At 42.3% G+C, this 27,678-nt stretch overlaps 1 protein-coding gene across 2 annotated transcripts in view; it reads right to left on the bottom strand.

The window, feature by feature from the left end:
* KIAA0930 (KIAA0930 ortholog) overlaps positions 1-27,678 on the bottom strand; it is a 162,873-nt gene that overhangs the window by 6,160 nt on the left and 129,035 nt on the right. Inside the window, exons 4-10 of one of the 2 annotated variants that reach the window (XM_054038260.1) lie at positions 20,523-20,627; positions 19,085-19,162; positions 14,817-14,918; positions 13,192-13,332; positions 8,436-8,630; positions 6,127-6,289; positions 2,045-2,200 (exon numbers count right to left, since the gene is read on the bottom strand). In XM_054038260.1, coding sequence (XP_053894235.1) covers positions 2,045-2,200; positions 6,127-6,289; positions 8,436-8,630; positions 13,192-13,332; positions 14,817-14,918; positions 19,085-19,162; positions 20,523-20,627 — 940 coding nt within the window. Of the gene's footprint in view, positions 1-2,044; positions 2,201-6,126; positions 6,290-8,435; positions 8,631-13,191; positions 13,333-14,816; positions 14,919-19,084; positions 19,163-20,522; positions 20,631-27,678 lie in introns of both variants that reach the window. The other variant, XM_054038253.1, reaches the window with a different exon arrangement.

Raw genomic sequence — 27,678 nt, forward strand, 5'->3', positions numbered from 1 at the left:
AGGGTTGATTTATATTTCATAATTAGGAGGCAGATCAAATAAGTTCACACAAAGTTGCAAAAATCAGGTATTAGTACGGATTCGAGATTCTCACTGGCTCCCACTCATACTTGTAAACAATGAAACCAGGTACATCTTTCTATCCAGTTTTCCCCTCTGATCACTGTAGCTGTGATTATAGTCACTTGTTCTGGGAATTATCTGCAAAGACAGCTAAACATCCTCCCCACAAAGAGCTATCCCACATGGCAGATTCATCAGTGCTGAAATGCTGACCACCAGCAGATATATATAGATATAGAATCTGTTCAGCTGTGGGTTGGATGTAGACACTGATTCTTGTAAGCCTGCCTTTTAAACGTTTTCCTATGTAGAGCCTCAGAAGGGTGTGCGAGCTATCAGCAAATATTTGAGGATGGAGGCATTTATGCCAACCAATCAACAAGTATTAAATGCCAGAAAAAAACATACACTTTCTACTTATTCCAAAATGCCTATAGTAGGAGAGATGGGTCTTGGTGAAAGTTCCAGTTATGCAGCAGAAACATATTCTCAACAACCTAGAGGTGATTTTATAATACAAATAAATAGTTATTCATTAAGATAAAGCTGTATCTATGGTTACCCATTTTCCTCAAATATTCTTCAGAGTCTACTTTTATTTATGCAGGGCCAATTCTTACTATAAGAATGGAACTTAAATGTGTAGTTTTATTCTGAATTACACTGATCACTGTATTCAATGAAAGGGCAAAATGTTATCCATATATATCTCTTTGCTATCTTCAGCATTTGCCACTGCCTCAGTTTCACAGTCTGTAAAAGGGGAATAATACTGATGCATCTTTGTAAAGTGCTTTGAGATCCCTGGATAAAAACTAGCATATAGTTGCAAGCTATTATTATAATAGGATAGTGCAACTGGAGGCATGATAGACACGTCAGTTCTCTCTTTCAGCATTAGTTGGATATGTAATAAAAGCTCCCCTATTACAAGTCCACCCCCTCTTCAAGCAACCTCACAGGAAGACCCTGACAAATAGATAATGTTTATAATGTTCCTTGAATTGCAATAAATTTGGGGTTTTACTGGAACTGCAAGAAGTGATTTCATTAGGTGAAAGCTCTGCACACAGACAAACCAATCTAGTACCTATCACCTCACGTGTCCCAGGTGAGCTCAACTGCTGGACTGGAGCACAAAGAGAGAGATGAATTCTAAGATACAGGAGGTCCAAGTAACAAATACCTTCCCAGATCAAAACCAGCTCCTTCGATTGCACCCAAAAAAATATCTTTGAGCCCGTGTAGACTATGGAGCACAGTTGTATTATAGCATGAAACGTTATGTAAATGGGCAACTAAATATTGCACTGCCTTAACTTGCTAAGTGGTCTGAAAGGGTAACTTCATGGATAGGGTATTACAATGCTCCAATCTGGAGCTGAAAGGGGCATGGTTAGGTTTGCCTCAAGAGAAGTGCCACAGTCTCCAGACCGACAAAAACAAGAACTCTTGATCACTGCTGCTTTCTCCGCATCCATAAGCAGCCCAGGATCCTACAGAAACTCTAGACTGACAGCCTTATCATGGAAAGGTGTGTATGCTCCCTCAATTGATTGCACTAGTGCAGATCCTTCCAGTTGTTTCCCTCAGCCCATCAATAATTTCTGTCTTTAGTAGACAGATTGGAGTTAGCTGGATATAAATCTGTGCACTGGTGTACATATATCACCTTGTATATCAACTTACATGGCCCTTGAAAATAGTGCAATGGGAGGGGAGTGTTTAGGAGTTCTACATAGATTGTCAAGAGCAAAATATATGAAGGGCATCTAACCCCACTGTTGAAAGCCTATGTTGTGGCTGTGACATAGGTCAACTAACTGGGCAGTATTCAATTGACGTGACTGTAGGGAAAAGAAAATATCATTTGATAGTTTTATAGGAAGCGTAACCCTAAGACACTAGCTAACTCACAGGTGTGCGACACCTGGGGACTAGCCCATTTCTGGTATTTATGGGAAGATCTGAAAGGTTTCACCTGTTAAAATTCGATGCAGTGGCAAAGTGACATAGGTTAAATGTGCATAGAGTAGAAAGTTTTCATCTGTTCTGTTTAACTTCAGCCATGAGCCAACCAGAGACCGTCCTGTTCCAGATAAGGACCGTGACCTTAGATTCGAAGCATTTTGCAGATCTGTCAAGGTAGAAGACAATAACCTTAAAGTAATTGTGCTTTATAGCCACCATGTCCCTGGCACGTTCAGATATCAGTTTCATCTTGAAAAGAACCCATCACAAATAGGATGGTAGTGGTGGGGTTGTAAATTATCATCTAGAGCTGAATTCCATGCAGGGCATTGATACACTTTCATCAGGCAGAGGTCATTAGTAGCAGTTGAATGCAGGGTCTTGCACGGCATATACCATTACCACTTGAACTAACAGAATGACTCCATTAGCTGCGGGAAGTAGTAAGCTGTTATCCTCTAGTGGTCCACCAACAGTGTGGAGCTTGGGCTCTTCTAGAATGTTGGATACAGAGATGTTCTTAATCACAAAATATCCCTGTACAGAAATTGCTTATATGGAAAAGTAATATTAGGAAATTAATGTATTTTTAGCTCTCAACTAAGATCAACACCTGGAAACCAGAAGAGGCAGAATCATGTGATGAGCCAGTTCATTTCACCCCTCCATCAAGTATTCCGTGGACCACAGCTTGGGATCCCCTGCCATATGGCTTTCTTTACATTGTCAATCTACAGTTCCACAAATAGGCTCTCAAAGGAACAACACAACAGGGACTTAATAAGGAACAACAGTGATTAAAAGTAGAGATTGGGCTGAACAAAAACTTGGGATCTGAAATCCCAACTCTAGGGGGGAGTTGCTCAAAACCCAAAGATAGATCAGAACCAAAAGGCCTTAACAGTAGAAAAATATGTAGGAGTGACCATTCCAGCAACACCTAGAACAAAGGATGTGAGAAGACAATCTCATCTTTCCTCTTCACTGTCAGAGACCTAGAGGTGTTCAGCCCATAAATCTTTTTTTCCCTCCCACTCAGACCAAACATACATAGATCTAGCATTATAGGGTCAAAAGAGTATTATCAATAATTTAGTTAGTACGTGACCAATTCAATTCAATTAGACTTTGGACAAAGTTTTGAAAAGCATGTAAGTGACTTAGGTGCCTAACTCATTTTCAAAAATGATTTGGGTGCTACTGAAAACTTTACCCCACATCTAATTGATTAAATTCTGATTGAATAAAATCTTCAGAAAAAAAAAAAAAGTAGAGATAGCAGAAGGAAATATGCCTCATCTGTAAACCAAGGCAGAGGAAAAAGTAGGGGTTCTTAGAGGATTGCGCATCAATCTTTCAGAATCCTGAGATCAGAGCCTCACCACTGCTCTGGTCCCTTTACGCCTGGTAAAAAGGCCACAGCACCATAACTGGGCCCTAAAAGCTCTGTCTGGAGCAGGATTCCCCAGGCACAAGCACGGCGGAAGAAAGCCAAAAGACTGTCCTCCAAGGATCCCCTGGCAAATCCTGGCATAGTGGCAAATCCTGCCAGTGGCAGCATGCAGTACTGAACACATTCCAGGCTATGCGGAGTCCTACAGGGCAACGCAGAGAGGCTGCCACAACTTAGACAAGCCCCCAGTGATCTTTAAGTAATACCGAGGGCTTCTTCATTCTCCTAGAACAGCCCAAGACTGGGGAGGGCTCCAAGGTGGCTTAGTCCTCCTTCCCCCTGGTTTGTAAGTTCTGTGCTATGCCTCTGAAGTTCAACAACTTTCCAAGCAAATAACATTAGGATTCTTGGGTTTCTGAAGTCCACGAACCAAATTAATGTATGTTACTTATCTATTTTTAAATTCTAGATCTATGGGTAAATTTAACCCCTTATTACAACATGTTAAAATATGTCTGGATTCCCAACAAAATTCCAGTAATTCTATCTGGTTCTAACGCTCTAACCTGAACTACTCTTGTAATATTTGTGTCCTTTTTAGATCAGGAGAGATTGAGTTCAGTGGTTTTGAGATTAAAATAAAAGATTTATTAGAATAGTAAACAAATCTATATTTTCCTAGGGAGTGAAAGAAAGAGAGAGACCCCAACTCATAAGAAGAGCAAAAGTTTAAGTAGTGAGAATTTTTGTCACTAGGATTTACTGTTTTAGAGTCTGATTCTGCAAAACATTACTGAGTAAAGTATTTTACTACCATGGATATAAACTGGCCATCAGCAAGTGTAGGCTTGAAATTAGATGAAGGTTTCTAACCATCACAGGAGCGAAGTTCTGGAACAGCGTTCCAAGGGGTGTAATGGGGCAAAAACCCTAACTTGTTTCAAGACTGAGTTTCATAAATTTATATAGAGGATGATATAATGAGGTGGCCTACAATAATGTATGGCCCATCCATGACTGCTATTAGCAAATATCTCCAATGGCCAGAGATGGGACACTAGATGGGGAATTACTCTGAATTACTGGAAAGAATTCTTTCCCAGGTGTCTCGCCCACATACTCAGCGGCAAACTGATCACCATATTTAGGGTTAGGAAGGAATTTTTCCTCAGGTCAGAATGGCAGAGACCCTAGGGCTTTTTCACCTTGCTCTGCAGCATGGTGCATGGATCTGGAGTTGGTTTGAACTAGAGTAAATAGTGGATTTTCTGTAACTGGAAGTCTTTAAATCAAGATTTGAGGACCTCAGTAACTCAGCCAATGGTTATAGGTCTATTGCAGGAGTAGGTGGGTGAAGGTCTGTGGCCTGCAACGTGCAGGAGATCAGAGTAAACGATCATGAGTCTAGTCCCACTGATATCACAGTAAGCATTATAACCAACTGCAAGTTCAGCAGGATTAGTCCCACAGGCCCCTATCCCACAGTGTGTTGCATGCAGCAGGAACACAACAAAGTCAGTGGGACTCTGTGCAGTCACAGCAGTTTCCCCCCCCCCCCCCACTACACAGTACAGGATTCAGGCCTCGGCTCTTGTGCTAAACTTTGTCTAGTCATGTATGCGAAGTAGATCTTCTCTGTTTATGATGAAGTGGTGAATTTTTTGAATAGTAAAATTAAGGGAAAGGGGAGGGGAGGGGAGTGGTGTCTGTAGATGAACATTTCAAGAATTTAGATGAAGATCAGCGCCTTGATTTTATTTCACAGAATTTGAATGGAATGTTGTTACTTAAGTTTGCTTTTTTATTTGAAACTCTGATCTAGAAATGAATGTATTTACCAAGACATTAATTGGGGATTAATTTTGCATGGTTTCTGGTTGGATAATCTGGTCAAAATTAATTGAAATTTGACTGATATAAAATAACAGTGACTGATCATTTCTATTAACATTTTGTGATCTAGAAAATACCACCTTTGTATTTACATATTATCATATCAATAGGGGCCTAATTTTGTTGGCCTTCCTACTGAATACATTTTTGAATATGAAAAACAGTTCTGACTTTCTCCTCAATGAGTTTTTATATTATAAAATTATGATCTGGAAAATAAGGTGGTTGTATTCACTTGTCTTCTGAATGGGGCTCAATATTAATCTTGTTGGTTTTTCCTATTAAATAACCAAGTCTAATTTAATTAGAACTGGAGAGAGAAAATATGCTAAGATCTGTATGAAGTGTTAAATCATTAAATGCATAAGTGCAATTCATTAGTAGTATCAGACTTTTTATCTGTGCACTTAGGACCTGATCCAAATCCCATGTAAGTCAATGGGAGCCTTTCCATTGGCTTCAATCAGCTTTGGGTCAGGCCTTTATTACACAAGGTATTCAGAGGAGTTTCTTGTACATTAGTGCCTTGGAAAGTGCATCTGAAATGAAGGATTCTCTTCTCACAGTTTCCCCCCAGATAAAGAAGGGTATTATTAGAAGCAGGTAGGAATAGTCAGGATCAGATTTTCAGAAGTTTTCTAAAGGGGTTAGGTGCCCAATGAAAATCAGTGCATGCTTAGTACACTTTCAGTGGAGTTGAGTGCGTATCTTGCCTAGGGCCCCTTGAAAGTCTCAGCTTTGATCTCTTTCCCGAGCTCTGTACCCTAAGTCAGACCACTTGGGTTCTCTGATGTAATCTCCCTCACCTCCGTCATCATCGTCTCGAAAGAATTCCTCGCTATCATTTGCCGAGTGGGATTTTTTCATCTCAGCGATCCGATTTCGGGGCACTTTCCTCTTGAGGGATGGGGAGAAAAAGGATGGCCGATTGTTGCGCTCTGGGGTCGGTGGTGTGCTGAAGGAAGTGACCTGAAAGGGAAATAGGAACAGAAGAATTTTTGGAGGCAGAGTTTTATTTGATGACTTCTGCTTCTATGTAATGAGTTCGTAGATTCTAAGGCCAAAAGAGACCACTGTGATCTATCTAGTCTGACCTCCTGTATAACACAGGCCTGGGGACTTCCCTGAATTAATTCCTGTTTGAACTCTCTTTTTATTTGGCTGTCTCAGTAAGGCTAGCAAAAATCACCACCACAGCTGGCACTCTCACTGGTTGTTTCAGCACAGTGCTCAAGAAGCAAAAGAACCATGGTGACTGGACAACCCTTCATGCGTAGAAGTGTTTGTCAAGGTGGAGGTAGAGCAGAGTGTCTGGCACCGCGGCTATTTGTGCTGTGAGTAAAGAGAGGGCTTCATTCTTCAGGGCGGTCTATTGAGCACTTCATTCATAGGAAACAAAACTAGAGAAAAAAAGATTTATAAACTGATTTGGGTAACAATAAAAATATATCAACCTTAACATTAAAAAGTTAGGCAAAACGGAGAAGAAAACAAGAATGAACAACTATTAAAGTTGTGGATTGGCATATGAATGGCACATGCACCTTGCCTTGGAAATGAGGTTGACTTCTCTTGCCTTATAGAATCTTTTAGAAAGGTCATTCTGTCTCACAGGCAGGGGCAGGAAGCAACTACTTAGACCAGGATGCTGATGTGAAAATGAAGTCAGTACATCATTATGGCAGATGAGAAAATGTGCGGAAAGGACTAGTAATGATTAGTTAGGCTAAGTGATGACAATTGCATGGAGACAGCTGCCTAGAGTGGAGCAAAGCCAGAGGATGGAAAAGTAAAGAAAAGACAGTTTATCTTGGGCCAAACCAGGACTAGGACTGACCAGTTCAGGAACGCTTTCACTGCCTTGGTTGAGTGCTGCTGCTAGTATTACTTTAATGGTTTCTTTTCAAGTGAAAAAATGGATAGCTACTTTGCTGCCTCAGAAATCCCCATCTCATCTTTTCTTCTCTACACAGTTAATTTAACAATTTTGCTGCCGCTTGTAGGATGCAGTCTTACATTGCTCGTATCTGTCCCTGCGTATAAAGAGCTATGTGACACATGATTGAGGATGACAACAAAGTCTGCCAGGTTGGTGGTGCACTGCAGAATCCCTCACATCATTTCTCTGTCATTCATATGAAAAATTCAAAAAGCTTTTTTACACCCATCTGATCCTCCTGTTTTTGTATTTAGTCTCTATTTTCTGGCTGCCTTAGAAAAAGCATTTTCTTTATTCTGTACACACTAGATACAACACATACATGGAAAAACAATAGTAAACTATGCATAATTAAAACCATTACCAGCAGGGTAATGTTAAGACACAAGCAACCATCAAGTAAGAACACTGGAAGTCTTGAGACACGGAGAGACCAGGAACTCCCTCCAGGCCTGGCTCGTCAAAGTTGCAATGCAGGGAAACGAACTTTACTCTAGGATATGAGACACCAGGCTTGGTTAAGGAGCCTGATCTTTCACTCAGCAGACCAGCAAAGCATGGAGAGCACTGTGGTGGCAGTTCTTCTCATCCCTTTGGGAAGCCACGGACACAGGAAGGTCTTTTCACACTGCAGTGGCCAAGCAAAGGGGTAGCATGGATGAGCTTTGCAGAAGTCCTGTTCAGCTCTCCTTGACCAAACGAGATTGCTTGTTTCATGCATGAGGTCAGATGAGCAGAAGTGTCCCTTCTCACCATAATCTATGAAACAGGCACTTTGAGGAAGGAGGGGCAGAGCCCACTGCTGAGACCTATAGAATAAAGTGGCTTGCAGTCATTGTTTCCTGGGGCTCTTTTGGTAGTGTATTCCATCCATAAACCATCACTCTGTATAGGAGAAAACATCAGTAACTGCCTAGGCTAGGACCTGGCTCTTAAAAATAGTTCTAACACAGTATGGCTTCATCCCAACTAGCCAGGCAAAACAGCTTAGCTGAAACTGTGCTTAGAACTGAATTATGGCCAGATTGTGATCTCTCTTCTCACATGGAATAATATCTTACTCCAGGTGAAGGCTCACTGAAGTCAACTGAACTAGCCTCATGCTTACAAGTTGGTTTCTGAAGCAAGGTGCATTAATGTTTATTTTGCCATCCAATATTTCCATATACTACTTACTCTCTCATGCACAGGGGACCCTGGGTTCGAATCTTCCTCCGTTCCATATGGAGAAGTGTCTCCGGTTGAAACTCGACTCACTGCCATCTCTGCATGTCCTTTACCTTGGGGCCCCTTCATCCGTACAAACTCCATGTTGCTGTACTTATAAAAGCCAAAGGACATCCTTTGAGCCATTTTAGCTGCAACGCTCACCTTCAATGCACAGAAAAGGAAAGATATGTAACATGAATTGCTAAACATTAGAGCATACATTTGCTCTACACTGTAATTCTATAGAACATTTGTAGAGGTGCCTGTCAGCAGGCATCTAAGCATCACACAATAACACCAATGCAAAACATTAAGGCCTACATTTTTGGAACTGTGAATTTTATGCACACACAGTTGTGCAAATCAGGGTTTGGGAGCACTTTCAAAATGTTGGTCTAAAATCAAAATAATAAATAGTAGTAGATAATGAACAACACTTAGCTCTTATATAGCATTTTTCATCTGTAGTTCTCAAAGCAGTTTACAAAGGAGGATGACATCCCCAGTTTACAGATGGGAAAACTGAGGCAACCGAGCTCAGGCAATTCCCTCACAGTGGATCAGTGGCAAAGCTAGGAATAGAACCCAGGTCTTCTGATTCCCAGTCCAGTGTCCTATCCACTAGGCAACACTGCCTAGCAAGAATAAAGAGCCGACTAGTCCAAATACACAACCAACCTGAACAAAATAGTCTGTCACAAAGGTTAACCTGATACTTTTTAAACAAACACACCAGATGTCATGGATCAATTCCCAGTTAACAGAGAAAACAGGTTTGAAAAAGGGTTAGGTCACAAAATGGTCAACGATCAGCCTGTTGAAATAAATGGAAATTTATTCCTGAAGTTTTATGTGTTTCAAAATTCTCAGCAGATAAAGATAATGGGTCAAATTTATTCCTGGTGAAAAATGAGTCACATTAGAGTTATACCAGGGATTAATATGGCCAAGTGAAACCAAGCAGCTTTCAAAAATACAGTCACACTTTCTTCCTTTTCCTCAAGTAGTAGCAAAAAATGACAATGGATCAAAGTTCAGATTTAGAGTCCCCCCTAGTCTGCAACTTAGAGTACTTAACAAATCTAACTAGTCTATTTCAGCTAACATAACAACATGAAATTGCAGTGAAATCACACACATACATCATTAGCAGTATGCAGGGACATTCCTTAGCTATTATGTATTAGATCAGGGGCGGGCAAACTTTTTGGCCTGAGGGCCGCATTGGGTTTCTGAAATTGTATGGAGGGCGGGTTAGGGGAGGCTGTGCCTTCCCAAACAGCCAGGCGTGGCCTGGCCCCTGACCCCCATCTGACCCCCCCTCCCGCTTCTCGCCTCCTGACAGTCCCCCTGGGACTCCTGCCCCATCCAACCTCCCCACTCCCTGATGGCCCCCCGGGGACTCCTGCCCCATCCACCCCCTCTGCTCTCTGTCCCCCGCCTGTCCCGGATCCCCTGCCCCATCCAACTCCCCCTCTCCTTCCTGACTGTCCCCCTGGGACCCTGCCCCATCCAACCACACCTTCTTCCTGACCGCCCCCAGACCCCCTGCCCCTAACTGCCCCCTGACGCCCCATCCAACCCCGCCTCTCCTTCCTGACTGCTCCCCTGGGACCCCTGCTCCCATTCAATGCCCCCGTTCCCTGCCCTCTGACCACCCCAACCCCTATCCACACCCCTGGCTCCTGACCACCCCCCAAACTCCCCTGCCCTCTATCCACCCCCCCCCCCCTTACCGCGCTGCCTGGAGCACCGGTGGCTGGTGGTGCAGCTGCACCAGGACAGGCAGCCACGCAGCACAGAGCACGGATCAGGCCCTGGCTCTGCAGCTGCGCTGCCCCAGGAGCTCTTTGCTCCACCGCCCAGAGCATTGCACCAGTGGCACAGTGAGCTGAGGCTGCGGGGAAGGAGGAACAGCAGGGGAGGGGCCTGGGCCAGGAGCTCAGGGGCCGGACAGGACAGTCCCAGGGGCCGGATGTGGCCCGCGGGCCGTAGTTTGCCCTCCTGTGTATTAGATACACCACATTTTGACTTCCCACTAGACGTTTTCCACTCTACTGTGTCTTCTGTGCGGACACACCTTCTGATTGTACAAAACCGTAGACTCACATGGCATGAGGTATAGGTGGGCTAGAGAAGCAGTCCCATGGTCTCCTGAAACTATGTTAATACAGGAGCAAAAACTATTTTTCTTGAGACAACATTATTCAGGCCCTCTCTTTTAAGGGGGGTGGGGGAGAAAAGAAAGTCTATGGAGTCAAAATAGAATAGGTACAGCCCTCCCTGGTCTCACAGGTGAACTGATGCATATATTGCTGGATTCAGAATCAGACTGTTGGATCTGAGAATTAGAATTTGCTCTCATTTGGCAGAGATGTATATTTTACAATTTAAATTTCCAAAACATAAAGCCTAGCCAACGATCTAATGTCTTCTAGAGTTAGCTTGAGCTTATGGTAGAGGGAGGCAAACCTCCTTAGTTAAGATCAACTTTTTAGCATGTTTGTCAGAGCTGCCTTCTGTGAGGTTCTATTGCTGGTTCTCACTCTCTCTGGAATTCTACACCAAGTGTATGTGAATTATAAGCCATTACTGTTAATATTTCACATTTCCATAGCAAATTAATACTTCAGCGGCTAAAAAAACTGCAGGAGTCCTTTCAAACCACGTGGACATACAGAATGCACCCGAGAGAGATACAGTAACTCCTTGCTTAACGTTGTAGTTATGTTCCTGAAAAATGCTACTTTAAGCAAAATGATGTTAAGTGAATCCGATTTCCCCATAAGAATTAATGTAAATGGGGGGGGGGGAGGTTCCAGGGACATTTTTTTTGCCAGACAAAAGACTATATATAATATATATATATATATATATATATATATATATACACACACACACACACACACACACAGTATAAGTTTTAAACAAACAACTTAATACTGTACACAGCAATGATGATTGTGAAGCTTGGTTGAGGGGGTGGAGTCAGAGGGTGGGATATTTCCCAGGGAATGCCTTACTGCTAAAAGATGAACTAGCACTCAGCTGAGCCCTCAATGGTTAACATGTTGTTAATGCAGCCTCACACTCTACAAGGCAGCACAAATTGGAGAGGAGACACAGTATGGCAGAGAGAGACAGAGACACACACCGTGTGTGTGAGATATAGCTGTGCATTGCCCCTTTAAGTATGCTGACCCCACTCTAAGTACACTGCCTTTTTAAGCAGATCAGCAAGTTGAGACAGCAGCTACTGCCAGCAAGCTCCCTCCATCCTGAGTCCTGTCATGTCCCCGCCCACTCTGTGGAGATGGGGAGCAGGCAGGGCCAGCTCCAGGCACCAGCCCACCAAGCACGTGCTTGGGGCGGCGCCTAGAGGGGGACAGCGCGGTGGGGCCCTCCGGCCCGAGAGCAGGGCCGCGACTGGGCTCGCCGCCCTCCCTGCGGTGCTCCGGCCGCCGGGGAGAGGGAAGCTGCAGCGGGCTTGCCGCCCTCCCCCCAGCGCTCTGGCGCCCTCCCCCCGGCTGGGCTCGCCGCCCTCCCCCCGGCGCTCCGGCCGGTCGGGGAGAGTGGGGCCCCGGCCGGGCTCGCCGCCCTCCCCCCAGCGCTCTGGCTGCCGGGGAGAGCGGAGAGACCCGGCCGGGCTTGCCGTCCTCCCCCGGCGCTCTGGCTGCCAGGGACAGCGGAGAGCCCCGGCCGGGCTCTCCGCCCTGCTCCTGGCACTCCGGCCGGTCGGGGATTGGGGGCCCGCGGCAGGGCTCGGCGCCCTCCCCTGCCGTGCTGGGGGGCAGGGGGGGCGGCAGGTGGCTTTTTTGCCTAGGGCGGCAAAAAAGCCAGAGCCGGCACTGGGGGCAGGAGCTGGGAGGGGGACACCCTGACATTAGCCCCTCTCTCCCCTCCTCCCCAGCACAGCAAGCAGGAGGCTCCCGGAAGCAGCTCCAAGGCAGAGGTGCGGGAGCAGCACAGGGCAGTTGGGGGAGGGACAGCTGAACTCCCAGACAATTGATAGCCTGCTGGGAGGTTGCCAAGCTGATAGGAGGGCTGCCGGTCCACCCTGGTTTCAAGCCCCCACCAGCTAGCTCCAATGGGCTGCTCTTTCTGCAAGCAGTGGACACAGCAGGCAGCTGCCAAACGACCTTATAAGGGAGCATTGTGCAACTTTAAACGAGCATGTTCCCTAATTGATCAGAAACATAACAACGAAACAATGTTAACCGGGCCGACTTTAAGTGAGGAGTTACTGTATTTATGTAACAAGACACAACAGTGAAAGGTTAAAACCAACAGGTGTAAAAATGCTAAGAGGGTCTTCTCGGCTCTTAGAAGATAACTATAGGTACCTCTGAAAAGAAGAGGATCATACAAAAAAGTGGTATGGCAAACGTTCTTTTTATTACAGAACTGGAAAGTTTCTTAGGATTCACACCTGGTTCACTTAGATTTCTTGGGTTCCTACCAATTTTAAATCCCAGTCAAACATCAGGAGTTGCCTGACTCTTCTGATGACTTCAGTTCACCACAGCTGTGTGAACTAAAACTAGTGGATTTTCGTATAGCCGTTTCTGGTAACTTTCAAAGCCATGAAGACTAGCAGACACTCAGCATAAGTAGCTTGAGAAGACAAAAAGCTGATGGCAGCATCAATAGTACTGAAAACATCATGGAAATTTCACTACCACCACTGCTGCAAAAGAGGTTCTCTGGAGGGGAAGTGTCTTACCCTGTTGTCATAGACCTTCTTGAGTGCTTCATAACGGATGGATCCCTGGAAGATCACTCCTTGGAAGGTGTTGCTTTTGTCACTGGCCACCAGCTCCACGCAGACCATCTCGCCTTCCCCCACGGTCATGTCACTGAACACCTGCCATTGCATCCAAGGAAACCAAATACTTAAAGGAAAAGCTGTAGAGATTAGATCCTTTAGACATAGCTCGAGTGTGTTCAGGATCCAGAGTTTTACTTCAGCCCATTGTACAGACAGGGGCCACTTGGAAAATTCAGATCTAGATCTGTGTTTCCAACACCCAGAAAGTTTGGGATGTTAAGTTACGCCCCAGGAACTTCTTAATGCCAACTGACAATGGGGTATGGAGGAGTTACAGAAATCTCATGAGTTTCATGTGTACGTACTAGTTCACCACAGTATGTCATGTGAGATTTCAAATGAAAGCCGGTGTCACACTGGTCATTAATACTGTTGTGAATTGTATGTACAGATACTATATAAGGAGTTATGTCTATATACTGAAAATAGGTTTGTAAAGTCTGTATCAAGGGATCAACCACCAGCAAAGATGAAAAACCAGTTTTCCTCCAGATAGGAGGTAAGAAATGTGCATCACTCTGTTGTAACGTAAATTAAGTACCGTTAAACACAATGGTTACCCGTTTACATATGAAGTCAAATATTAAAGATGTAAGCTCAACAGGAAAGGAGCACACAGAAAAAAACAAGGCCCAGGTGATTATCCTGTCTATGAGCAAAGATAATGATCTCTGGGGTATTTCTAGAAAGCAAAGAAGATAACCCTTCATCCTGCACCTAGGAAGTAAACAGATAGCATGTTTGCATTCCTGAAAACAGGGTCTCAGCCAACCTTGGCTGAAAACGCTGAAGAGGACTTTGGATGAGATAAACTGCCTTAGAGAGGAGGATAACCTAGTCACTAGAAAGCATGTTATGATTTTGTTTTATATTTATCCATTTGTTTCCAATATCCTTACTCACTATGTCCTGAATCTCTAGTCTTTGATAATAAACATATTCTTGTTTTCATTGCAAATATATCTCCGTGCTGTGGTGCCAAGCAAAATGGTGGTCTGGAGCTGAATTCTACAAGCTAGTGTGTACTGTTCCTTTGGGAACAGCAGGGCTGGTAATTCTGTGAGTGTTCAAGTGGATGAGGGGCTGGACACTCCAGGGAATACGCGGAGAGCACTCAGGTGTTGATGTGTGCCTTTCATTAAACTGCACAGAGGGAGCAAGGCCTGCAGAGGTCTGGAACGTGGTGCTCATGTTACCAGAGACTGGTGGATTCAGGGAGCTGGTTCACATTAGGCACAGACAAAGCTACCTCAACACTAATGGCAGATGGTGGTGAGGTGCCTCACCAATCCTGGTTACCCCTGGGAGTGTCACATAAGATTAATGTTTCTGGAAAAAAATCATGGCTTTGCCCAGCTGGCTGGATCATGGTCGGGGGCTCCATGAAGACTAATTAAGTATTGCCTTGTGGTCCAGGGCAGTGATATAGTGGTGGGAATATATCAAGTTGGACACACAATAGAAAAGGGAGATTATAGGACAAAAATGAGGAAAATTTTCCGCTCTAATAACAGACCCACCTCTTCAAAGTTATCAATCATGAAGAATATGTTAGGGTAGCTGATCTTTGATTCCTCTCCTTTGCTGTCCATTGGGTGTTTGCTTGGAGATGCAAATACTTGCTGAAAGAAATTTTGAAGATGTTATTGACCTTATTTCTTGAATGTATGTACAATTATGAATACTTAAAAATAAACCCATAGTAAAACATTGGGGAACTGGCCAAAGGCATATTATAGGGGAATTTCACCTTCCTTTAAGCCCGTGGGTCTCAAACTTCTTTGTGTCTGTAGTAGTTTATGCCCCTCCCACCGCATGTCATCCTTATGTCTATGCTGCTGCTGACAGCAGCGCTGCCTTCAGAGCTGGATGGCCAGACAGCAGCCACTGTTTTCTGGTCACCCACCTCTGAAGGCAATGCAAAAGTAAGGACGGCAATACTGCGACACCTCTACAATAGGCTTAAGACCCTCTTTTTTCCCCTATAGCTTCTCATGCCCCCCTCCCCCAGAATACATTCCATACCCTCACAGAGGGGCACACTCCCCAGTTTGAGAACCTCTGCTTTAAGCTAGGAGTGCCCAACTCATTTTGCTGAGAGAGCTGAGCTGCATTTATAAATATAATCTATGGGTAGGGTATATGTTTAGGACTAAATACGACTCTTAATCCAAGTGCCACTGGTATCAATGGGAGGTTTGCACAGAGATCAAAGGTAGAATATGGACTAAGTATAAACTAGGGCTGTCAAGAGATTAAAAAAATTAATCACAATTAATCAAGCTGCTAAACAATAATAGAATACTATTTATATAAATATTTTTGGATGTTTTCCACATTTTCAAATGTATTGATTTCAGTTACAACACAGAATACAAAGTGTACAGTGCTCACTTTATATTTATTTTTATTATAAATATTTGTACTGTAAAAGATAGTATTTTTCAATTCACTTAATATAAGTACTATAGTACAATCTCTTTATCATGAAAGTTGAACTTACAAATGTAGAATTATGTACAAAAAATAATTGCATTCAAAAATAAAACGATGTAAAACTTGAGAGTCTACAAGTCCACTCAGTCCTACTTCTTGTTTAGCCAATCGCTCAGACAAGTTTGTTTACATTTGCAGGAGATAATGCTGCCCACTTCTTGTTTACGTCACCTGAAAGTGAGAACAGGTGTTTGCATGACATTGTTGTAGCTGGCGTTGCAAGATATTTACATGCCAGATGCGTTAAAGATTCATATGTCCCTTTATGTTTCAACCACCATTCCACAGGACATGCGTCCATGCTGATGATGGGTTCTGCTCAATAACAATCCAAAGCAGTGCAGTGTTCATTTTCATCATCTGAGTCAGATGCCAACAGCAGAAGGTTGATTTTCTTTTTTGGTGGTTCGGATTCTGTAGTTTCCGCATTAGAGTGTTGCTCTTTTAAGACTTCTGAAAGCATGCTCCACACCCCATCCCAATCAGATTTTGGAAGGCACTTCAGATTCTTAAACCTTGGGTCGAGTGGCGTAGCTATCTTTTGAAATCTCACATTGGTACCTTCTTTGTGTTTTGTCAAATCTGCCATGAAAGTATTGTTAAAATGAAGAACATGCTGGGTCATCATCTGAGACTGCTATAACATGAACTATAGGGCAAAATGCGGATAAAACACAGAGCAAGAGACATACAATTTCCCCCAAGGAGTTGAGTCACAAATTTAATTAACACATTATTTTTTTAACAAGCGTCAACAGCATGGAAGCATGTCCTCTGGTATGGTGGCCAAAGCATGAAGAGGCATACAATCTGGCATGTAAATACCTTACAATGCCGGCTACAAAAGTGCCATGCAAACCTCTGTTCTCACTTTCAGGTGATATTGTAAATAAGAAGTGGGCAGCATTATCTCTCATAAATGTAAACAAACTTGTTTCTCTTAGCGATTGGCTGAACAAGAAGTAGGACTGAGTGGACATGTATGCTCTGAAGTTTTACATTGTTTTGTTTTTGAGTGCAGTTATGTAACAAACAAACAAACAAACAACTCTACATTTGTAAGTTGCGCTTTCACAATAAAGAGATTGCCCTATGGTACTTGTTTGAGGTGAACTGAAAAATATTTCTTTTGTTTATTATTTTACAATGCAAATATTTGTAATAAAAATATAAAGTGATTACTGTACACTTCGTATTCTGTGTTGTAATTTAAATCAATATATTTGAAAACTTAGAAAAACATCCAAAATATTTAATAAATTTCAATTGGTATTCCATTGTTTAACAGTGTGATTAAAACAGTGATTAATCACAATTAATTTTTTTCGTTAATCATGTGAGTTAACTGCGATTAATTGACAGCCCAGATATAAATGTTTAGTTATTTATTTTGTAAGGTATTGATTTCAACATCACTCGTTGAGAAAATATGCCCCTCTTTAGGGCTATTACTTTTTCTGTTCCATGTTACACTTTCATCCCCATCCTCCTTTTTCTTCCTCTCGGTGCCTCTCCTCCTTTCTTCCGCTCTGCAGCAACTCCCAATTCTCACCCCCTTTCCCATTTCATTGTCTAAAATGTCCACTAACGAAATAGTGGACACTGACATTTAAAGTGTCCTCTTTATGCTTTAAAGGTAACGTCCTACTGAGAATAACGGGCACGAGGGTGGGGGAAGAGTTCACACTAAATAGCATTGTTTCCAGCTGCCTGTTTTCAGAGTCAGGATGACAACATGGCTTTGGTTTACACTCTGTTCACATTTGGAATGTTATCTTCACAACCACGAGGTTCTGCAGAACATCCACTCACAACATGGGCCACATAAATATATCAAGTGATCTGGATCTGACACCTCTGCTTCAAACCATCAAGCATGGACCATGGCTGGAGGTAAGACATTGGACATGGATTATAGGCTTGATCTGACATAGCAATCCTGAATACAAATTTGTATATACAGTATTAAAAAAAAGTTGCTTCATGTTGACAACTGATATGAAAAATAAACCGAGTTATAGAATTTCTAATGCAAAGGCTAACAAGATTTCCCAAATATGGCAGATCTACAGTAATCACTGAGAAGCAGCAAATCTTCCATTTCATAATCCGTAATCCTGTTCAACTATCATTACCCATGGTAGCTAGATTAAAAGCTGGTGCCGATATGTCTACACACACACACTACAATCCCACCTTCATTTACCTGGTGAACGTACCCATAAGAAGGCATGCAATTATATACCTTGATTTTTTTTCATAGCATATGGATAGACTGATATGATATACTACGATCTGATATTAAATGTAGAAGTGGAGTTATCAAGACTTTTGAAACTGTTTTCTTTGAGGAATTTTCATTCCTCCCCCCTTCAGAAAGTGAGCAATGGTCATCTTCCCTCTGTGTGTGTGTGTGTGTGTGTGTGTGTGTGTGTGTCTGTGTGAAAGTAAGAGAGAGAGCCTCATACAGAACTTTTCTATAAGAAAAAGTTTTTCTTTCTTTCTTCCCGCATCCCAAAGCTATGTCTTTGCCTTGTACAAAATAAGCAAAGCCTACAGCTATGTAAATAGCAAAGTTCACAGAGGTCACTTTTATAGCTGACTATTCCAGGTTGCCTTCAAAAGGAAAATCCTTGACAATAAATCTTGTACAGATTTCAACAAGAGATTGTTGGGTATTTTGTTGTTTTTAAGTAGGAGGATGACTTTATTTAGATTTAAATAAGGTTTTAGACATGGACAATCAGTCCTGGCCCTTGTCAACTGTTTCCCTAATTCACTAGTTCTCAAACAATTCCCTGTTCTCACTTCTGAAAGCAGAGATCCTCCCAGCCCTGATCTCATGCCTTCCCTGCCAAAAGTATCATGGCTGGTTACATGAGAAAGCAAAGGCATTAAAGGAGACAAGCTGGAAATAAATTCACATAGAACTGGAAGGGACCTTGAAAGGTTATCTAGTCCAGTCCCCAGCATTCAAGGCAAGACTAAGTATTATCTAAAGTAGACCATCCCTGACAGGTGTTTGTCCAACCTGATCTTAAAAATCTCCATTGATGGAGATTCCACAACCTCCCTAGGCAATTTATTCCAGTGCTGAACTGCTCTGCTCTGGGATGTAACTAACAGGAAATGTCACTTCATGAAGACAGATGGAGGCGTCACCTTTGTGAAGCAGCTCCATAGACCACAACTTGAGACTCGCTGCCCTAGTTTTTATACAGTTGTTAGAGGTGGGAAAGTTGGGTGCAAAATGTTTGTCCTTGAAGCTTCAACAATAGTGAGATCTGCTCACCTGAGATTTCTTTTTGTGAATGTGAATATCTCCTCCATCTGAGCGAGTGCACACAGCACAGGTGACCACGTAGTCCAGCTGAAACAGACGACAGAGGTGTCAATTGGGGGTGGGGAAAACAGCTGTTCAGAGCGAAGTATCAGTGAACAAAACAGAAAACACTCTACATTCATGGTTTTCATCTTTCTGTCTGGCTTCAAAGAAAAACATTTTTGCGTTCCAATTTCCTTTCTGCCCCAGCTCACTGAACACACTGAAACCACTGCTGTTTTATTCATAGCCAAGACACACTTATTCTGACCATTATTCAATATCTAACAGCTCTGCAAAGACCCTTACTTCGGGGTACAATCGACTCCGGATGTGGGTATGGGAATCCCTCTAGCACTCTTTTCAGATGCAAGGTTAGGGGTTAGCTGGAGGAGTAGGTGTGCCACATGTAGTATTTAGTTTAAGGGTGAAATGGATGAAAATTGCCTCCCTAGGCATGGAAAAAATGGAAACGTTAATGAAAAAGGCCAACATCCAGGAAATATCCACAGCCATAAAGTTCCCTGCCACGTAATCTGAGAAAACAAACCTTGCAACAAACCTTTCCCAGCTGTGTTGATAATCTCAGAATTCTGACTTGCAGTGAAATGGTTCTATTATATTCTACATAAAAAAATAATGGTGAAAATTGCTCTCTGAGGAGCAACTTTGGAATTAGTCTTTTTGGTGGAGAAAGAAGGAAAATGAACACAACTCAGTACATGTGCCACAAATGAAAGGTCTCCCATTTTGAGATCATAATCAACAAAATATGGTATGGATCTGGAATGATTGTAATAAAAATAATCAGTCTCCCCAAAACTCCAATATAACACGTGTACTAACTAATCACTCCATGTGTTAATCCAAAACCAAACAAACAACCTATACTACTTTCAGACGTCTCCAGATGAGAAATGGCTTACTAAACTTTTGCTGCCAGTAGCTGGCAAATGGCAACTCCATGGAAATGCAGTGGTGCTACTGGCAAGAGCTCAAAATGGTTTCTTAGTTGCATCAACATTTCAAATCTTAATGAAGATGTTGCTTTTTTTTTTTTTTTTTTTTTTTAAACAGTCTTCTTTTATCACTTGGTGAAGCTCACCTATTTTCCCATTTGGTTACAAACCTCAGCACAGATTCATTGAACATTAGTGGATTTATGTTTTTTAGGTCGGAATCACGTAGTTATCGAAATCTAAACAAAACATGACGACTTCATCTGTTCAGTATGTTCACTCAGACCCAGAGAGACAAAATGAAACACGTCGGTTGTTTTTTTTCTTTTCTCTAATTGCTTAAATGCCTCAAACTACATTGTAGACCAGAGCTGGTTTTGAAACCCCTATAACCATGAGTAGTCTGTGAGACTAAAGTGAGCATCAGAAGAGAAAGAGGTTCTTGTAACCTTCTGCAGGATGAGGTTCAGATAGACGCTCTCCTCCCAATCGATGTCTGGGTCACCCAGGCCAGGAAGCTTCTTAGAATCCCTACGGTAAACTTCAACTTCAACCTGCTGATAGAAAACAAGACATCCGGATGATATACGAACACCCATTTGTGTGCACACATCTGCACAGTACTTTGAACCTCTGCTTTGAAATTTACTGCCTTATTTGTCTGCCAGAGCCTGGATTTGTTGACCCTCAGATCACCAGGCAATGCCAGCTCTTCTTGCAGGCTTTTTCTGGGGTTGCAGGTAAGGGATGAATGTAGAATAGGGAATGTGGAAGAGATAGTAGTAGCCTGCAATAGCAAGGGACTGGACTAGATGACCCAGGAGATACACTGAAGTGTTATTTTCTAATGATTTTATAGTTCTGAAAATTTGGAAGGGATTTTAGTTTTGGACATTGGTCTCATTTATTTATTGTACAAGTAAAGTTTGCATGTGTGCCTAGAGCTTTGGCTAGTCATATTTTAACCAAACACATAAATAAGATACTCACATAAAAGGGATAGAATAATTGCACCATGTAAGTGAAATATGTCAGCAGATTAACGCATAATGTAATCTAATGGTGGTTGTTTGGAATGATGGGGGCAGCCGCAGGAATCCTTTAGCAATCCTAAATGAAAGGCATCTGATGAGGTAGAGAACCCTTCATTCCAATGGATTTGAAAGTGCTTTGTAAGGAATCACTTCACCCACAGTGAAAGACCTTTGGGGTCAACTGTAGCAACTCTGTAGCCATTCTGCATACAATGGACAGGAAGCAAAGAGGAATATTGTAGGCATTTGAAATCACAAGGGAAACTTAGGCAGAATATAATTACACAAACTAGAATTTGGCCAGCACACATCTCTTTATTCATGCAAAAAGTGCTAGGGGATCTTTACTGACCACATTACTTGCAATTGGGTTTTTCATCTCACCCAGAGAGAGAACATCACTAACATTACTTCCTATAGTCCCTGGGTTTTCCTTAGAGGTTTCCCTCCAAGTACTGACTCTGCTTACCATTCGGGATCTGTCAAGAACACAAGGTAGTCTGAACTCAAACATAAAACAAAACCCACACGAATGAAACTACAGATGATGACAATGAGAACAATGGCCTAGATATGAAGATGAAAACCTGAATAGTGCACATGTATTATTTATAAAATGATGACTGTGTTTGGCACAGTACCAATATGTTGAATTTTCAGTGTAGTTGGATCTATCAAATGGCATATATTAAAAAAATCTCCATATTATATTAATGAAGATATCCTATCTCCTAGAACCGGAAGGGACCTTGAAAGGTCATCGAGTCCAGCCACCTGCCTTCACTAGCAGGACCAAGTACTGATTTTGCCCCAGCTCCTTAAGTGGCTCCCCTGAAGGACTGAACTCACAACCCTGGGTTTAGCAAACCCCCATCTGATGGAGAACATGACCAATAGACCTGAATACATACAATATCGCCAAAGAAGCTATTCAGGTCTGTTATGTGAATATTTGTTTATATGTTTGCAAGCTATTATTTGATAGAACACCAGAATAGATGAAAAGAATCTGTTCCTTACTACAAAAGGGTGAGTGTCCAGAAAATGCCAGACAGCAGGGTACAGCTAAGAAGCGTCCACTCATGCACCTTTATTTTGTTTTCATTGGGGCAAGAGGAGAATCACTGAGTTTAAACGAAAAAACAAAAAACCAAAAACAGAATGCAAAAAAGAAAAAGCCAGAATAGGAGAGTAAACCCACAAGAAATAAACACCCCGGGAAATATGATCCAGCACTATGTTAATTCTAAATATAACTCAAATCCTCTGAAAAGAACAATGCTAGAATAAAGGCTGACATATACAGAAGAAAGGAAATGAGGCAGCACAGTGTTTCAGAGCAGGCAGCAAAAATCAAAATATCCTGAGGTCTGAAAGAACAATGTTACGTTACTAAAGTAAAATACAACATTATTCTGTAAATCACCTTTCACAGGAGATACATCTCAGAATACTTTATAGAATTAAATAATGCCAGACCATAAACTGTACATGGTATAAACACAGTGAAGTTGGGACACTCTTTGGTGAATATATTAAAGTATTCAGTCATAAAGCTGATAGTAAAAAAATTAACTAAACTAAGTTAGATGCAAAAGGGTAAAGATACATATTTTTCCCAGGGGAGATTTCCAAAGACGAGAGAGTCAGTGAGGTAGAAAGGTTCATAAAGAACATTCCTGATGGTAGGAGACACACCAGAGAAACTCCTGGTACCAGCAGTGTCAAGAGTGCGGGAAGGATAGAACAGGAGGAATTGCCCTAGTAGACCAGGCCAGACATCTAGTTGAATATGCTAGAGTGGCCAGTACTAGATGCTTCAGAGGAAGGAGTAAGAATCACCATAAACTGTCAGTCATGGAACATCCTGCATCATAGAGGAAGTTTTTTCTTCTAATGCTTGTCAGTTGGTTTATGTCCTGAAGAATGAGCGTACCCCGTATGAATTTATCACCCTTATAAATACCTTTCAAAAAGGATTTCCTTAAATGGCTAATCCTTTTTTTAAATCCTGCTAAATTCCTGGCCTCCAATATTTCTAGTGGCAATGAGTTCCAGGGGTTAATTGTGAGTTGCAGATAGGAGGCTGCAACAAGTTGAAGAAAGGAAAGGAGTAAAATGCAAAGCAGTATTTTAATATATATCCACATCCAACATGAAACTAAGGATGGCTGCACCTTTGTATACTCAGGGTTCCGAGTTGGACACATTTTACGAACATAGAGGTAGAATGTTCACATGGCTACAGAATTTGAGAAACTTCCCCTTGGGAAAATGGAAAGGAAGTGTTCACCTGACTCAAGGAAGGAAGCAATGAGATCACGGTGGGCTGACTATGCAGGGGAAGACAGATCAAGCAGTACAGTAACCTATATGACATTAGGTTAGTTAACTCTCCCATACATAGTCCTATTCTTACACAGTGCCATAGAAGCAGAACATAATTGTCTCTCAGCAACAAAGTTCAAAGATAATTTCACAAATGTCACCAGATGTTCATGTTTTTTGATCAAAGTGTTGCAAGATACCTGTGAAAAGTGATTCATGCTTTACAGTACTTATATTCAATAATTACATTCATTGCACCTAAATTTTATTCTGCTTTCACATATTCCCTTCCCCTCGTCCCTTAACTTATACAAGTGGAGAAAAAGATAAAGGGGATTCTAATCAGCTCTGAGACCTTTTCCTGTATACTCATTTATAAGATGATTTTGTGAGCAGTAAAACATATGGTTGAGGACACTGTATCTCAGTGAATTACTGCCATGGTCCTTTACTTTAGGAGTCAAAAACTTCAGTGTCATTGTCCCCAAAAGAAAATGTATTTAGGGAAATCAGAACACAATTTTGGCTGGGTAATAACTAACACTATGCAGAGCTCTAGGTTTAACCGTGAAAGCCACCCAATATCACATGGGCAGAAGGACAATGTCTCCCCAAAAGCAGAGAAAGCAATCATCATGGACAAGAGCTGAGGAACACCCACTAATCTGTCTAAGAAAAGAGACTAGTGGACTTCTTAATGTTTTCTATTATGCCTGGGTAGTTCATCTCCTGCTGACATGTAGGGGATTTATGCTTCTGCTCCTATTGACATTACTGGGCACCTCCAGGAAAGTAGCAGGAGAATGAACCAGCCCTAATGGTACTTTTCTGGTGATTACTGTAAGAGACTGAAATTCCCAAAAGTGCCTAGAGATTTTGGGTGCCTTGAATTTTGTCTGCCCAACTTGAGACACTTTAACAGGGGCCTGACTTGCACAAAGCAATAAGGCTGGTCCAACTGGTGGCCTGTGGGCGGAATCCAGCCCACAAGATGATTCCATCCAGCCCTCAAATGTGTCTGCCCCCACAGCAGACCCACTCTACAAAATGGTGTATGCCACATGGTGTGACCTTGCATGCACCATATGAGCAAAATCACATTGCATGGAGGATGCCATTTTTCTCTCTACGTGGCCCATGGATGTGCCACACAACTACCCATGCAGCCTATGTCACTGAAAAAGTTGGACCATTCTTGTACTCATTAATATGTCTCAGTTTGGGCACCAAAATCACTAGGCACATCTGGAAATCTTGGCCATTCTCTTATAACCACCTTATGGATTTTACACATTTTTGTCTCTCTTTTTATTTAGTTTCCAAAATCTACTTTCAAAAAATAACAGTAAAAAAAGATACTGTAAGATTTCTTGAAGTAAAGCAAAGTAGTCCCTTGGGGCCCAGTATCCCTTGTAAATTCTGTGGCTCCGGAAGTAATCCTAGCTCTCTGTGCAATGGGGGACTGGTAGGCGAGAAAATGATGGTAGTAACTGAAAGTCACCACCAAACAATGGGTGCTTGATACTTCATGTGAGATAAATCAATCAATCAACAGGCTCAATCCAGTTCCTCTTGGACAAAAACACATTACCACTTGGCCCCCAGTGCTTGACGTCTCAGCCAAGGATGCAAGAACAAATAGTGTTGTTTTCATTCAAGTCATACACAAAATTTATATGATCAGCCAACAGGGAGTGCATAAAAAAACAAGGAGTATCTAAGTAAACTGACATTTTGGCATACAGTGCTTAAACATCCTGGCACCCAAGCTTTTGCAGCTTAGTAGAGTTAATCACTGTTGTTTAAAACAATAAAATCTATAAGAGATCTAAGCTCCTTGGCACACTGTCCTTTAAGGCTGACCCATGACTAAAGGGATCAAAAAATCAATGTTAGAAAGTCCTTAATGGATTATATGCAAATTTACTCATTCATCTTCCTGGCTTTGTCTGCAAATACCATGAAAAAGCCACAAAATATCAAAAACCTGCAAACCAAAACCCCTAACACTTTATCTAGTCAGCAAATGGGCAGAAGACAAGAGTCAATGAAACAAAATGAACAATAATTTTGAAGTAGATTCTAACATATCGTTAACGGTCTTAATTTCCACCCCAAATCCAAAAGAATCAGAATAAAGGCCCAACAGTGACTGTTTGTATTTTTAAAGTGAGAGTTTAGCACTGTGCTGAAGACACTAGGGATTGACAGTGTGGGAAACCAAAGGGTGACATTTTATTCACCAACATAACCTTATGCACTGAGAAATATCATCAAGCAGTGGAATTGCTGGTAAACCTCTCCAGGCCCCTGGTGCATTATAAAACTACAGTGTACTACACTAGAACCTCAAAGATACAAACACCAGAGTTACAAACTGACCAGTCAACCAGACACCATGTGGACCCAGAAGCAAGCAATCAGGCAGCAGGGGAGACCAAAAAAAAAAAAAAGAGAACACCAGCTGTACTGTACTGTGCCTGTATTGCATCTTAAAGGTAGGCACATCTAGGCTGCCTGTCCCCACTCCCATCGCCTACTTGCCACATGGTGGGCAGCCACTTACAGGTAGGAGGTGAAGACGCTGAGTTTCACAGGCATAGCAGCAGCAGCGCTGGGGTCTTCATTGCTTTCCTGCGTGCAGTTTCTCCCCTCCCCCTGGGGAGGGAGATAAGCTTGCATGCTCAGTCCCAGCCTGGGGAAAGAAACTTCCCGAGCTCCTGCTGGAGCCTGGCCTGCAGTGAGAGCGGCTGGAGCCCAAGCACCTGCCTGACACTGTGCTCCGGAGGAGCTGCTCGGTTTTAAAGGGTCACAGCCTGCACCACGTGCCAACTGACACCGCGGTGCCCCAGGGTGCCTCACTCATCACCCTGGCAGCCAGGGGGTTAGAACCAGCTGCCTGTCCCCACCACCCACTTGCCGGGCAGCCACTTACAGGTAGGAGGTGAAAATGCTGAAGTTCGCAGGCACAGCTGTGAGCCCTGCTCCAAGCAGTCTGCCCTGAGAAGTATGCCATAACGTCTTGTTCAGAGTGATGAACAACCTCCATTCCCAAGGTGTTGTTAACTCTGAGGTTCTACTGTATATGGATTTATGTAGGTCACTGTGGCCAACTCTCACGATTTTATTGCGAGCCTCATGATATTTGGTGTTTTTCTTCAAGCTCCAGGAGATATGTCAACACACGAGAATCTCAGCTTTCATTTTAAAAAACAAAAATGCGTGTTTAGCCTTGTTGGTTGCGGAAAAAAGCTAGAAAATGTGACCCGAAGGCTCACAAACCAGAAGGCAAATAAAAACCCAAAAGGTATTTTTTTTAAAAGTCAATCCCAAGATTTTAGAAAGTTGAAGTTTTCAGTACTGTGATAGATCGTGAGAATATTCTTCAAAAGTGTATTGTAACAGGACAACTCTTGGACCCTGTTGGATTTTCACTAATGCTTGCTTCCTAAGAGAGGAAGCACGCACCAGACCTTGGATCTACTTCCAGCTCTAATATGGACTTGTTGGACATCACAGAGGGCTTGTCTTACACAGGGTCACTTAGAACCACGTAGACAATCCGTGACTGTGCACAGACCATCAGAAAACAGCTGGGGGGAGAGAAGACAGTGGGGCGAGAGAGAGGTAAAATAGGGTGTAGTGAGTTGTTGGTATTCACAAACAGTTCAGCAAATCAGATTCTGGTTCTCTTTTGCAGACTCTAGGGGGATTGCAGATCTCTCCAGAGGTTACATCGTCTATTGGTTTACTCGATCAGATCCAAAAACAAAGAAACTATTTTATAATCGAGAGATGAGGCAAGGCTCACTCACAAAAATAAACATGCAAGTTCAACTGGTAAAATGTTATTCGTATCGATAAAGTGAAACATAAGCACACAGGTAGGTACTTGATTATTAAGCTTTCTTGGTGAAAGAAATTAGTGATGGAATATACAGTATATAATTAATGTAGTCCATCTCCCCGCAAAAGCAGAATTATTCCCTATTGTAAATTTACTAGTGTGATTTGTCCAGACTAGTTTTTAAATGTCCCAGCCAATGGCATTATCACCACTTCCACTATTCCACAGCCTAATCTCTCTCAACATAAGGAAGATTTCCTTATAGTCATCCCAAATGTTCCCTTTTTTCATTTTCCCCTGTTACTAACACTTACACCTTTACTACTACCCGAAATAATTCTGATTTAGCTATTATTTTTTCAAAAGACTTCAAATATCTGAGGAGTTATGACCTGC

Source organism: Malaclemys terrapin, chromosome 1 (genome assembly GCF_027887155.1).
Source record: "Malaclemys terrapin pileata isolate rMalTer1 chromosome 1, rMalTer1.hap1, whole genome shotgun sequence".
Lineage (NCBI taxonomy): Eukaryota > Metazoa > Chordata > Testudines > Emydidae > Malaclemys > Malaclemys terrapin.